The sequence below is a fragment of the Pygocentrus nattereri genome, chromosome 6, assembly GCF_015220715.1.
Source record: "Pygocentrus nattereri isolate fPygNat1 chromosome 6, fPygNat1.pri, whole genome shotgun sequence".
NCBI classification, from domain to species: domain Eukaryota; kingdom Metazoa; phylum Chordata; class Actinopteri; order Characiformes; family Serrasalmidae; genus Pygocentrus; species Pygocentrus nattereri.
In genome coordinates, this window is record NC_051216.1 from 17,808,863 (window position 1) to 17,823,400 (window position 14,538).

Here is a 14,538-nt window from a genome sequence, read left to right on the forward strand (position 1 = left end):
TCACTAAACCTTAAAGGTCCATCTTTTTTAAGAATGTAGACCACCCAAAAGCTTCCTCGTTGGCGACATTAGCCTCGTAGCTCCAGTGAAAAACCATGACTACGGACGCCAAACATGTCTAGGTCGATTGATCACATTTGTGAGAAAACTGTGTAAGCTGAACCACTCCTTTAAATGTAGAGTTGAGGCATGTCTGCTGTAGTAGTGAGCAGGTAAATGAGGGTAAATATTACACTGCAATATAACAGTTACCTACTCCTACTCCACGAGCGGGCTGGTCAAACACTGCCTTAGCCCGCACTCTAGCATCCTTGTGAGCTCAGGGCTTGGTTTTCAATCACAGTACTCGTTCAAAGTGCACTTGACCAGCGGTCAAAAACATTGTATACTCCAGAGTGCAGATATAGAAAAAAACAGCTGTAGTTGTGTTAAAACCATGGCAGCTCCCGGGAGGTGAGCACAGGAGTCAAAGTTAGCAGAGCAGAGAGGGGTCGAGGAGCAAAAATAGCAACCGGTGCGCTGGCCCTTTAACAAAGTTCCAGTGCGTGGCCCTGCACAGTTTAGGAGAGGAGAAGGGTGCAGGACAGAGGAGGGCTGGAATGGCGAAACGACTTCATCATACAGAAAACTCTGACACAGAGGAGTCCCTCGGTTGATGGAAGTCGTTGTAAACGCCTGTTAGTGTGGACAGTGAAAAAGCTTCCAAGGAGTAAATAACAGGATGCTAACTGGTGCTTAGCCAGCCAACTCGGATCCGAGTTTTTTACCGCTCTGACTCAAAAGCCGCCTGCCTGCCTCCTCCTGCCTCTCCGTCTTTTCAAGTAAGTTCTTTATGGATTAGCGAAGAAAACGGGTCGTCCGAGGGACTTGTGGGGCTTTTTTATATAGTTTTCTCTGTCTTTTCGTCTGTGATAGCTAACAGAAGGAAAGTAGCAAAGCCAGAGAGGCAGTTAGCTTAGCAGTGTTGCTAACTCACTCCCTCTGTCCATCCCCTTGTGGGAAGATAGTGGAGCTGAATGTTTAGGAAACAACACTAACCTAGTAACTTAATGAAAAAGGTACTATCATCACGTTAGCCAACTGTTTTGTTAGGATGTTTTGACACTTTGTGAGGTTTAATGTAAATAAAGCTTCAGCTGGCTAGGTGCAGTTTACACTCAGCTACAACAGTGACGTTACTGTTTTGTCCCATTTGTTTTTTATTTAGTTTTTAAGTAACGTTATAGCTAAAACTCAGTTTCATGCTTTTGACAGGGAATTCTGTGCTCTCTAACCAACCCCAGCCTGCTGAAGCTGAAGAGTGTTTGCAGGAGTGCAGCTCCTGAGTGTGGAAGCACCTGTTGCTGCTGAACTGGACGGCACATTTGGACACAAGATGAAGGTTACAGTAACGTTTGGACGGACCGGTGTGGTCGTGCCATGCAAGGAAGGCTGGACAGTCCGGGACCTTATTCAGCAAGCCACACAAAGATATAGAAAATTACTTGAACAGGTAAGAGGGAATGTTTAGTTTGAGGTTTTTTGTTGTTGTTGTTGTTGTTGTTGTTTTTTATCTCACTTTAGGTTGTATTTCGATGTTGGTAGAAAAGCCTTGTATCTCCAAAATGGTAACTTTACAGGAGACGGAAAAAAAATACTTCAGTGGATCCAGACTTTTTACCAAGTCGTTTTGGGCCATTTCTTTTAGTTCATTCGTCATGAAATTTACACACAATATAAAGGGTAACGGCATTTTTGGATTTTGACGAATGAAAAATGTCAAAAACAGCGATACAAGGTTTTCTTCCAACAACAGCTACAAGTTACTAGAAAATTAAGGTAAACTACTCACAGAGTATTGTAAAGATTCTGTTGAGGCCTTCTTTTGACCTTTGTGCCTAACTGTGAATAATAGACTCAGCATTGTGTTGCTGGGTGACTAAATCCCATGAGGATAACCAGATGACCATGACACATTGGGAAGTCAGTTTTTCAGACTGAAGAGAATCAGGAATTTAGCTGGGAAAAGACCTGAATCAGTTCATGCGGGACAAAAAACTGTAGTATTCTCTGTTTAACATTTTAAATTCACTTTTAATTCTTCTTATTGCAATATCAAGGGTCCAGAGATGAAAGAAATCTGAGGTAGGGGTGGGCAACATGGCAAACCTATAACATCATGATGACAGTTTCACAAAATGCATCGTGATAATTTGTTCTGTGAGATTTGCTAAGCTGGAGCTTACACAGCGCCAGTAGCACTGCACTTAAATGTTTTTGTACCGAGTTTCACATAACGCACAGCACTAAATCCAGTTCAACATTACTAATTATGCTCCCTTTTTAATGAAACATGCAGTCAGTCGGGTGTATGTGACTTGTTCTGTCCATCTCTATGTTAAATGCAAATGAAAAGCTAAAATGCACAGGCTGGCTGACACTCTCCAGAGCTGTGACCCTTTGACTCCTCATCAGAGCTCTGCCCTGTTGCAGCTAAAACTCATATTGGCTCCATTATTTAAATGGCACAGCAGCCTGAGAGGCACCCACTATCCTCTTGTTCATCCCTGTGGACTGATGAAAAGGTGGATCTCTCTCTCTCTCTCTCTCTCTCTCTCTCTCTCTCTCTCTCTCTCTCTCTCTCTCTCTCTCTCTCTCTCTCTCTCTCTCACACACATTCATTCTGCATCAGGCCATGGTCTGGACCCTAATAACCGATTGGCATCTCATCCTGCATCCCTGTAGGGGCCCTGGGTGGAAATGAGATCGCAGATTGCCGCAAGACTTACTCGGTCTGCAATATTGTGCGTTATTGCTCTGTCTTTAGAGGTGGCAATTTGACTGATGGGCAGACTGGCTGTTGTTGTGCTTTTTTGCTGATGCAGGTGTGTGTGGTGCTAAGGCTGATACCACTCTGTATTGCATCATGCTTAGCACCACAAACATATATTATGCAGGGACTTTGGATGGTAGGGGCTATGTAACAATATTGCTGCTATATTTGGGAAAGGTTTGGGGATGCTAGTATTCAGCTCTTCCTGAATGACATGAAATAGCTGAGTGTGATGTATGAGAAGCTGTTGGTTTTCGTTTTTAATACCCTGCTGCCCTTACAGTAGTGCCATTCTCAACATGGGCTCATATCTGTGCTGTGTGTCCATCAATATGTCATTGTGTGCACACACTTGTATCTAAGAATGTGTTATTTGTGCCAGTACAGCGCTATTGGCTGTTAGTCCCAGTGGAGTCATTGTGTAGGCTGGTGATGTACAAGATGGACTTGGGCTCGAAGGATGGAGCTGTTTGGAGGATTGTGATTGGCTACTATCTCCTGGGCCCCATTTGAGGGCCGGGGAGCTGTTTGATGCAAGCCTACACAGATTGTCTTTACTGCCTGATTCTTGAGATATTCAGGGTCAGAGAGAGGAGAACACGCAGACAAAGGCTATACTCTCACACTGCCTATCTGCTTTTTTATTTTTCCCCTCTACCTCTTACGGATAATCATTCATTTTTTTCTTTTCTTATCCCTTGACCTCTCATGGTGTCCCTGTGTCAAGAGATTGGCTGTAGTCACACATCACCCATTTGACCATTTGAAAAACAATGATTGATAAACCTCTCCGTTATTCAGGATTCAGTCAGGATTGTGAGGCTTACAATGGTTTCTGTTACTGAGAAATGTGCAGTTCACAAGCAAAATATCTTGACCATCTGGAGGGTGGTAGTGGTTTTATGTCATTCCTGAAATAACTGTTTTGTGGAGGACCACACAGACAGCTCACAGCCATACCTGTTTACTTTAAGGTAAACTAACCCTTACCTGGGTGCTGCTGTTTTATGCCCCAATGAAAAAAAATCTGGTTTGATTAAAGTAAACAAGGTTCCAGGATCAATTTTTTTTCTTTTGAATTGGAATCATATTTTGTCAGTTCTCAGTGTGTGTCTGCGCTTGAAAAGCCTGTTTATTTTTTAAATAATAGTGTCTTCAGACGTATTGTTCTGAGCACTTTTCCTCTGTGTTACAAAACTTTTTAATCTGTTAGCGAGAGTGCTACAGAAGCTGCCAGGTAGCCTGAACTAAGTATCAGAATTTTGCAAATGGTGAATTATCCTTTTGTTTCCTTTCTATGTGATGCACACATCCTCACTCTTTCTTTGTTTCTGACTGACTGACTGACTGACTGACTGACTTGCTTATTTGCTTGCCTACTTATTTGCTGACTTACTTACTCTTTCTCTTTTTCCCCTTTCTTGATGTCCCTGTTTCTTGTGCATATACACACACACAGTTGGCTGTTTTACTGACTCCCTCTTTTGCATTCCTGCCTTCTCCTAAGCACACACACACTTTTATTTTACACGTAAACCCTGTGATTGGTAGTGGTGTACAGCACAGCGGTGCTGGCTTTGCATGTATTAACTTTGATAGGAAACATTATACTGTGTTATGATCCATCAGTCCTGTGTACACACACTATTGATCTTAAATGATAGATTGTTTTCATTACTATTTCTCCTCCCCTATGAGACCGTATATGAATCAGAATATGAGCTGGCTGCAACAAATGCCCCTAAGCCTTCTTCTGAAGTTTCATTAATGGTGTTAATAATCATAACGTTACATTTATTCATGAAAGCCGGGAGACTTTACAGATCATGTCACGTGGTGTCATTCTTCCATGGTTTTTTTTTCCCCCAAGTTTAAAAAAGACAAGCAATTTGCCATTCTGTTATAATATACTAGCCCTGTTCAAGCCCAGGTACAGACTTTTAGCAACCTGACCAACTGCTGTACCTCTGCCTTATATGCATCAGCTTATAGGTATTTTAACATGCTATATAATACGGGGAGTGTAATATAATTATATTTTATCATTGTGGTAATTTATGCCACAAAATGCTTTTCTGACCATATTGTAGATATCATATTTAAAGGACAGCAAGTGACTGCATTTTTAATGCCAAAAAGAACATTAGTCCTGTTTAGTTGGATTTGGTTTAGTGCCATATGTAAAACATTAAACGAAAGTCATTTTACTTCCAGTTTTTGATCGTATCTTTTAAATGTGGTATTACTGGTGCTTTTTTTTCACAAACTTAATCAAATCTCATGTCAAATCCTGACACGTATTGTCACCATATCACCTACCACTTCTGTATAATCTCTGATTATTTGTAAAATTTTGATGCAAACTGTTTAGATGTGTAAATTGTATGTATTACAGTTTCTTTACTGCAGGCTGTGTGATCATATGTGGCGTTTCTGGTCTTTTGTATGCACAATGCACTATGCAGTGATTGTTCAATTTTTTTTCCCCTCGTTTCTCAGCTTAGGCCTATCTTTAGATTAATAGCTTGTACAACGATGAAGTCTTTATGTTGCTCAGTTCTTCATTTGAAAATGTTCGTGGCATCGTTCAGCTGTCTGAAGATTAGTCTGCTCTTAATGTTTTCATTTTGTCTTATTAAGTCTTTGAGACCTGTAATTATAGCATTATTTAATAATGAATCCATCTCATCCTTAAATGTTTAGGAGCTTAGCGATAATGAGATGGGCAGCTTCATTTTAAATTGATTAACTGCATAATAATCTAGCTGGTCTTTATCTGGATGTATCACAGGCCTGATATTTCACTCCATGTTTGAGTAGTGAAATGTAGTTCAGTACGTAGTACAGTTTGGCTTAGAGACCCTCCGCCCCTCGCCCGATTCTTTTAATTTGGTTTGGATTAGTTTTGCATGCAGTGTAATTGATCTTTCAGTGTCCATGCCTTGCTGTTTTACAGCTTCTTAAATTGTCCAAACGGCTGTGAATTAGAGGCCCTTGCACTGGATGCTGATACAGGAAAGCTCTGCACTTTGTTTGTGGATGGGGGGGGGGTTCTTAGCCTGGTGTTGCAGCTTAAAGCCACTGTGCTGTGTGTTATCTCACTGTGATGGAGTGCTGGGAAGTTGTTAATTACCAGATTTCATCCTCTGCTATTGAAGTCTCACCAGCTCGAAGTCTTTCATTTTTTTTGTTATGGTAATCGGAGACATTTTCCTGCAGCTGTGTAATTATGTATTTAATATGATTCAGGATTAAAGTGAACTAAGCATTGGCCTAGATTTAGTTGCACTAATCTTCACCCTTTTTTTTACAAATGGTGTCATATGCCTGTGTATGAGTGCTATCACTTTTAAAAGAGCTGAAATACTGCTTTGAGGATTTGCTCTCTAATTTATTGTGTGTGTGTGTGTGTGTGTGTGTGTGTGTATTCTAACCCGTGATTGCTCTCCAACCCTCCTTATTTCACTGTTTTGAAATATTCAGAGAAGTGTTTCCATTGACCTGAACATGTCAGTTTCCTGCAGGGGGGGGAATGACGCTTCTGATCTTGAGCCAGAGAACTAAAGAAATGTTCTAACCTTGGTAACTCAGTGGAGTTTGTTAAAGAGTAGTAACGCCTGAGTGCTCCATGTCTACTAGCCATTGCCCTGGGCAGTAAATTCTGTGAGAGCCAGCACGAGAAAAATAGAATAGAAGCAGTTAATGTATTTTAAGACTAAGAACAGAAGAGCTAGAAAGAGTCAGAGTTGGGACTTAAGAAGGGGAGGTGGAGGAAGTACTTGGGAGTCATACAGGAAGTTATCAGACTGCGTAAAAGGACCACTTAATTACCCAGGCGAACGTAGGCTGGAGCTGTGCTGCTATTTTTTCATTATGCTTAGGAATGCCAGATGCCTGAGTGCTGAGCTGGCAGCCAAACGGGCTGATATCATCGAAATGCCTGGCCTGTTGCCAGCCCAAAAAAACAATTAGCATGCCTCCCCACAGAAATGGAGTTGGTTAGCATCTGCTCGTGAGAGTTCCAAACAAGACACATGGTATCTGGAGGAAACTAGCCCACTGTTATCTGGACTTCAAACGGAGGGATACTGCTGTTTAGCAGTTAGTGATGTGAAGCATTTTGGCAACAAAGTTGTCCCAAAAGACGAAAGTGTGATATTTGATAGGGATCCATGTCCACCATTGGCAGCTTCTCTTTAACTGCTGTTATCTTATGGCTCCTGGAGGGCTCCACATTGCTTTTGCCACGGTTGTCCTCTGTAGAGCTCTTTGAAAACTTGCTGCTGTCAGGGCGCCAGAAAAACTGTTTTGTACGGTGCTTTGTTTTCTTGTTATGGTAAGGTTTAGATTTGATGCAAATAGATACAGGCATAGCCTACTTTCTTAAAATTAAAGTTACAAACGGAACCAAAAAAAGGGTTCTTTACAGCCATGCCATAGAAAAACTAAATGGAATGTCAACCTGAAATCAAACATCTTTTTAAAAATTGCCCTGATTAAGTGCAGATTAAGTGCAGTTCATCATATATTGCCATTGAAAAGACAGAATTGTTCTTTTCTCATCATCTTTGATCAAGCTATAGTTACTTTTTTGTTCTGCTTCAAAAACATCATCTGCCAAAGGTAGGATGACCTGGATTACTGTTTTAAAAAAAAAAAACAAACAGAAAAAAACTTATACCTGCCCATCAAGTGAATGGGCAGTTTGCCTGCTGAGGTTGCACAGCTATGTTTAACCTTCAACAAGAAATGTTGAGTTAAATTCTTCGCTTATGTTATACAGTCAGTATAAGAAGCAGTTTAGTTTGTTTGATGGAAGTTATAGGGAAATGCACATGTACAAAGTTCCAATAAACACCAACAGTAATTCTCAGTAATCCAGCCTGTAACATACCATAACTATGTCCCACCAGCTCTCAAAACCATACTATATACCAGGTAGGGAGCAGAGCTGACCTCATATGAAAGGGTCAGTGTGTAAATTAAACATTGTAGTATTTTTTTTTTTTGTACTGTGCACTACTGGGTGGTGACATATTATTAACCCATATCACCATATTTCACCTTTTCCCCTCCCAACATCCTCACCTGTCCTTAAGTGAAACGTTCAGCTAGTTAAGAGACCATCTCTGATACCATGTTTTAAATATGGCACAGTGCAGTAAAAAATGCGTTATGATTGCTGATTTTTGTTGACTTTAAAAGAAAAAAGAACTGTAAATGATATGTCCAAATGTGAAATGGGGATGAGTCAGAAATTCTGAATATTCAAATAGTTGTTAATATCTTAAGTGTAATAGTACATTAAAATTTGATATGCAAATTAGCTTTCTTTACATTTACACTTTTCTGTACATTCTCATATTTTAAGAATCATGAGGTCTTTATATTCTTTATATATAATATAAATATAAAATATAAAAAAAAAAAAAAAAAAAAAAAAATATATATATATACACACTTAGATACTCCACTATAGAGCAGTGAAGAACCAGCACTTGAGGGTGTTTTCTGGGATCTCTGGTAGAAATACAAAGTGCAGCTGCAGCGCACAAGGAGCTTTGCAGGAAAGTACAGATAAACAAGAAGTTCAAATTCTTCTCACTGTACTCATATAGATATAATGAAATAAAACGTTCAACGTCTTTTAATGAATATATCAGGTTTGATAACAGCTATTAAAGTAGTTTTAAAGTGAATGAAATTACTCATTACTTTTTGAGCTAGGATGTATGAGGTGAAGTATGATATTAGTAGTAATGTTAGCTGGAGTGAAACAGAAGGATTTGCATTTGCCTGTTCATTTTAAAGACTTTAGAGTGACACCCTTTCCAGTGTACATTTCAAGGCTTCTGCCTTGTCTCTTGCCATGTCTGTGTGGTCTGAGTTTTATACAATACAGTAACAGAGTTACTGGCATATATATATATATATATATATATATATATATATATATATATATATATATATATATATATATATATATATATATATATATATACAGTGCCCTCCATAATTATTGGCACCCCTGGTTAAGATGTGTTCTTTAGCTTCTAATAAATTGAGGTTTTTTTTTAAATAATATAGGACCACGATGGAAAAAAGAGCAAAATCCAACCTTTATCTCAAGTGCATTTATTCAGTAGGAAAAAATCCCACATTAAGAAATAATTGTTTAACATCAAATAATGTGTGCCACAATTATTAGCACCCCTGATGTTAATACTTTGTACAACCCCCCTTTGCCAACAAAACAGCACCTAATCTTCTCCTATAATGTTTCACAAGATGGGAGAACACAGAAAGAGGTATCTTCGACCATTCCTCTTTGCACAATCTCTCTAAATCATCCAGCGACCTGGGTCCTCTCCTCTGCACTCTCCTCTTCAGCTCACCCCACAGGTTTTCAATGGGGTTAAGGTCTGGGGACTGAGATGGCCATGGGAGGAGCTTGATTCTGTGTGTGGTCAACCATTTCTGTGTAGATCTTGCCATATGTTTAGGGTCATTATCTTGCTGAAAGACCCAGTGACGACCCATCTTCAGCTTTCGGGCAGAAGCCACCAGATTTTGTTTTAAAATGTCCTGGTATTTCAAAGCATTCATGATGCCATGCACCCTAACAAGGTTCCCTGGGCCTTTGGAAGAAAAGCAGGCCCACAGCATCACTGATCCTCCCCCGTATTTCACAGTGGGCATGAGGTGCTTTTCTGCATACTCAGCTCTTGTGTTACGCCAGACCCACTTACAGCATTTGTTGCCAAAAAGCTCTATCTTTGTTTCATCTGACCAAAGCACACGGTCCCAGTTGAAGTCCCAGTACTGCTTAGCAAACTCCAAACGTTTACGTTTATGATTGTGAGTGAGAAAAGGTTTTTTCCGTGCATGCCTCCCAAACAGCTTGTTGGCGTGTAGATAGCGTCTGATGGTTGTTTTGGAGACTTCATGACCCCAAGATGCTACCATTTGTTGCAGTTCCGTAACAGTGAGCTTTGGAGAACTTTTTATTTCTCTTATCATCCTCCTCACTGTGCGTGGTGGCAAAATAAACTTGCGTCCTCGTCCAGACTTGTTTACCACTGTTCCAGTTGTTTTAAACTTCTTAATAATTCCTCTGACAGTAGATATGGACAGGTGTAGGTGAGTGGCTATTTTCTTGTAGCCATTGCCTGACCTGTGAAGGTCAACACACATCTGCCTTACTTGAATGCTATGTTCCTTTGTCTTTCCCATGTTGAAGAGAAATGGCCTCTGTGTCACGTCATAATTATACCCCAGGGAAACAGGAAGTTGTGAATTGCTAATTAAATGTTCCTACATACTTTGATTAACTTCGTAAACTACTGTAGAAGTGACAGAAATTCTTTAATTACATTTATTTCCTAAGAATTGTTAGGGGTGCCAATAATTGTGGAACGGGTGATTTTATGAAGAAAAATTATTTCTTAGTCAGGGATTTTATTTTCCCCCTAAAACTCTACTTGAGTTAAAGGTTACATTTTTCTACAATTTTCAGTGTGACAGTATGTTTCCACAATAAAAACTGAATTTATTTTAAGGCTTTTGACACATCTTAACCAGGGGTGCCAATAATTATGGAGGGCACTGTGTATAATATAATTATTTATTGTTGAATGCTGCATCCTGTGTTTTTTCTGCTAGATGTGACTCTTTTGATATTTTTCAAATGTAACCCTTACAAATTCTTTTATGAAATTTGACTGAAATGCACATGCTTGGAGTGCAGAATCTTTTAAAGAACCAGGCCAAGTAACCCTTATTTTTAAGAGTATATTGCTATAGCCACCATGCACCACTATACTGGAGCTGCAATTTTAAGGGGGAGGCAGTCCTTTTAAATGGAATTTTGATATTTTTCTCTAATGAATCATATAACCAGTGAGACATGACTCAATATGACCGATGGAAATTGGAGAGAGAAGCACACTGTCAGTGAGGTGGGTTCCAAAAGCAGATTCCACTTCACTGGAGCCTTCTGTGAAATTGCATGGGATCCAGACAAAATCTTTGGAGCTGATGGTTGGAATACTTAGCATAACTAGTAATTGAATCTAATGATGCTGAAGCAGGTGGAATTGAAGAGTTATATTGTTCCATTTGATCTTTAGATTTGGTAGGTGCTGCATACATACCAACTGAATAATTCTCTGCACATGTTACTTGATATCCTTGTCTGTGACTCTCTGAGCATTCCTATAAGGCTAGATCATAGAGTGAACAGAGGGACTTGAATGGACAATGGCGTATGCCTCAGGATATTATAGTAGATATCTGTATAGAAACAGTGACGGTTCCTTTTGTGAGTTTGGGCCAGGAGAGTCCCTGTGTGCGTGTCTGTATGTTTGTGTATGATATTACTTCCTAATGAGCAGTGAGAGTACTGGACCTTTTCAGTGCGCTGAGCATGAGCTGGAACAGACCAGCCAGACGTGATGTCTGAACAGGATTCTTTCGGTGTCTGCTACACTCATTTAACTACTGATTAAGCTTCCACACATACACGCACACTCGCCTTGCAAATATTAATTTCATTTGTGCTACGCCACATAAAGTATCTCATTTCATTCAGGCCATAATGCAGCTCATAACTGAAAATGAGTTTTGGGGGGGGGGGATCACTATGTTTATTAAACTCAATTCAGATCAAAATTGGTATTTTCATATTTGACCAGAAAGTACAGGGATGCCATGCGAAGGTGGGAGATCATTCTGGAGATGGACAGCATCTCTTATTGCACCATTATCATCACCATCATCATCACCACTACCACCATCATCATTGCTGTTTATGAGGGTGGTAATGATTTTAGGCTTGGTAATGGACCCTTGACATCTCCAACAAAGGCAACAGCACAAATATGGCCGGAGCCCCGCTGCTCGCCGCCATCAGCAGAAAATGAAAGCGTTCTGCAGATTTCCATTATTTCATTATATGCTTGCTCCTACACACATGCCCTCATTCACTTGTCATAGAGCAGGAAATGATCCTTATTGTGGCATCCTGCATCTCTCTAATAGTCTCTCTACTGGCTGGCACATAGCTCTCATAGGCCAAATATCAGCCACCCCATGCCCTCTGTATCACCTTTGTCTGCGGTGCCTCACTCCATTACAGATTCATTCAAGACTTGTGTGCCTGGCTGAGTGAAATCAACTCCAGGTTTGTAGACTGCGACATTTATAGTTATGTGATAATTTGTTCTTGAGGGCTTCTTTTACATTGCAACCATAGCCGTTCTCTAAAATGTTTTTGTTTCCTGTAGCTAATGAAGGCAGATTGGTGTTCCACATTTGCTGATTTTACTGCTTTGCATTTAAACCCCTACTATTCCTTGCCCTTCTTCGTCTTGTTTAACTAGTAGGCCTGAACGATTTGTGGGAAATATCTCACTACAATGTTTCTGGCCATTGTGGTGATTGCGATTTAGATCCGTCCGGCCTTCCGTCCGGCCTTCCGTCCGGCCTTCCGTCCGGCCTTCCTTGGAAAATCAGCTCATACGTAATTTTTTGGGTTAGATGCTTAAACAGGAAAAGGGCGAAGAGCCCTCTCTGGGTTGGGGATAAGTGGAGGAGTTCAAGTATCTCGAGTATCTATTATTCACGAGTGATGATAAAAGGGAGCGGGAGATTGACAGGCGGATTGGTGCTGGGTCAGCAGTGATGCGGGCTCTTTATCGGTCTGTTGTGGTAAAGAAAGAGCTGAGCCATAAGGCAAGGCACTCGATTTACCAATCTACGTTCCCACCTTCACCTATGGTCATGAGCTTTGGGTAATGACTGAAAGAATGAGGTCGCGAATACAAGCAGCCGAAATTAGTTTCCTCCGCAGGGTGTCTGGACTCTCCCTTAGAGAAGTTCGGTCATCCGGCAGGGAATCAGAGTATAGCCGCTGCTTCTTCACGTCGAGAGGAGCCAGCTGAGGTGGTTTGGGCATCTCGTTAGGATGCTTCCTGGACGCCTCCCTCAGGAGGTGTCACAGGCAAGTCCACCTGGGAGGAGATCCCGGGGAAGACCCAGGACACACTGACATGACTATATCGCCCAGCTGGCCTGGGAGCGCCTCGGAATGCCCCCCAGGGAGCTAATGGAAGTGGCTGGGGAAAGGGAGGTCTGGGCCTCATTGCTTAGGATGCTGCCCCCACGACCCGAACCCTGGAGAAGCGGAAGATGATGGATGGATGGATGGATGGATAAACACTGAACGTAGTGTGTGAGAATGCCAGTTTGCAATCTGTGTTATTGGGTTTAATTTCTCACTTTGAAATTATTAAACTGAACAATGGCAACTGAATAATGTAGGATATAATTAAGATTGCACTCTTTCAGTTTCAGTATTAAAATGATTAGTCCAAGGCCTATTACTAGGTAACGTTATGTTGCATCTTTGTCGTCTAACAGAATGCAACGAAACAATGAGAAAAAGATGCTTTTGTTTTTACCCAGGCGTGAGTGGGGGAAAAAAAAAAAGAGGGGAAAAAATGGCAGAATTTTATTTTGTACTAGTGGCCTGCTGTCATGCTGCTTGTTTAGCCTGGCCTGTATAAACTGCTACACTACACTTGTAGTAGTCTAAAATCTAAAATGTACTTTTTCAGTGTATAATAATTATTTAAATTGTTTAAGCTGATGTTTCAATTCTTGGCTGCAGGACAGTGGTGAACTGTGTTTGGGCTTATCACTGTATCTGTGTGACAGCATCAGAATTATAGGCTTGATATTTGGCTTAAACAGAATGGTAATTTTCGTGTTTCTGATTTTGTTAGCTCACAGAGATTAACATGATTTTGGACTAGACACTGGTTCCATTTGGATGAAGCAATGGCATATTTTGAGTTCCAGTGCAAAATTGATGGTCAGAGCTAAATTGTTTTTTTCCTGGGCCATGTGTATCTGTAGAACACACAGTTGGTAAATCCCAGTGTCCACTGTCTGAACTTGACTGTGGCTTTACTGGCTATAGGCAGATGCATGTCTGTTGTGCAGCTGATGCTTTGCATTTGAAAAAGGTCATACAGCACACTGTCTATAAGTAAATGGAGAGACTGGGAAAGCTTTGCCCATATCATACCTTGTGCACCTGTCCCTAAGATGCAAAGTGCAGCTAGAGAAAGTCTCATGAGCCTTAACGTATTTAACTGCTGCAGCTATGGCTATCACTATCTCAAGGTCATGAATTTATGGTATAATGGTGAAATGGGCTTCAGTAAGTGCTTTAAAGCTTTCCACATTTGCCTAGAACAAAATGTGCTTAATTTACAATGAAAATGAAATGTTCTATTTTAATTAGTCTCATTTTCATCTGTTAAGTTCAGCTATGTCTTAGAGCCCTCACCAGCTCTTTATCCTTAAATGGTCTCAGTGATTTTATTTAAATGATGCCACAAATGCCTATGGTTAGTTCCTTTCATGAGTTTTGATGAGACTGGATGGTATAGGACTGGATAATGGTTAATGTCCAGTTGCTAGATTCATAAATGCTTACGTTACTGTTAACTTGCAAAATGTACATATTTGTTAATCATGGTTTGTGCAGTTGAATGTTAGTTTTCAGCTTCCCTGTGTCAGTTAAAGAGGTTCTTTTGAAATATGCCTAGAATTTCCTTCCAACAAATCAACAATCTACAAGGGTGTTGCACAGAACTGAGAAGTACTGAATTGGTGATGTCAATTGAGAAGTTTATCAGTTTACCACAACATCCCATTCT

The 14,538-nt window shown here is 40.5% G+C and overlaps 1 protein-coding gene across 5 annotated transcripts in view; it reads left to right on the forward strand.

Annotated features, from left to right (window-relative positions):
* The first annotated feature begins 487 nt into the window (after positions 1–487).
* The window catches only part of pard3bb (par-3 family cell polarity regulator beta b), a 330,914-nt gene continuing 316,863 nt past the window's right edge, over positions 488–14,538 (forward strand). For 4 of the 5 annotated variants that reach the window (XM_017691685.2, XM_017691687.2, XM_017691688.2 and 1 more), the window contains exons 1-2: positions 488–821; positions 1,255–1,492. In XM_017691685.2, coding sequence (XP_017547174.1) covers positions 1,376–1,492 — 117 coding nt within the window. In that variant the 5' untranslated portion in view covers positions 488–821; positions 1,255–1,375. The remainder of the gene's footprint in view (positions 822–1,254; positions 1,493–14,538) is intronic. The other variant, XM_017691686.2, reaches the window with a different exon arrangement.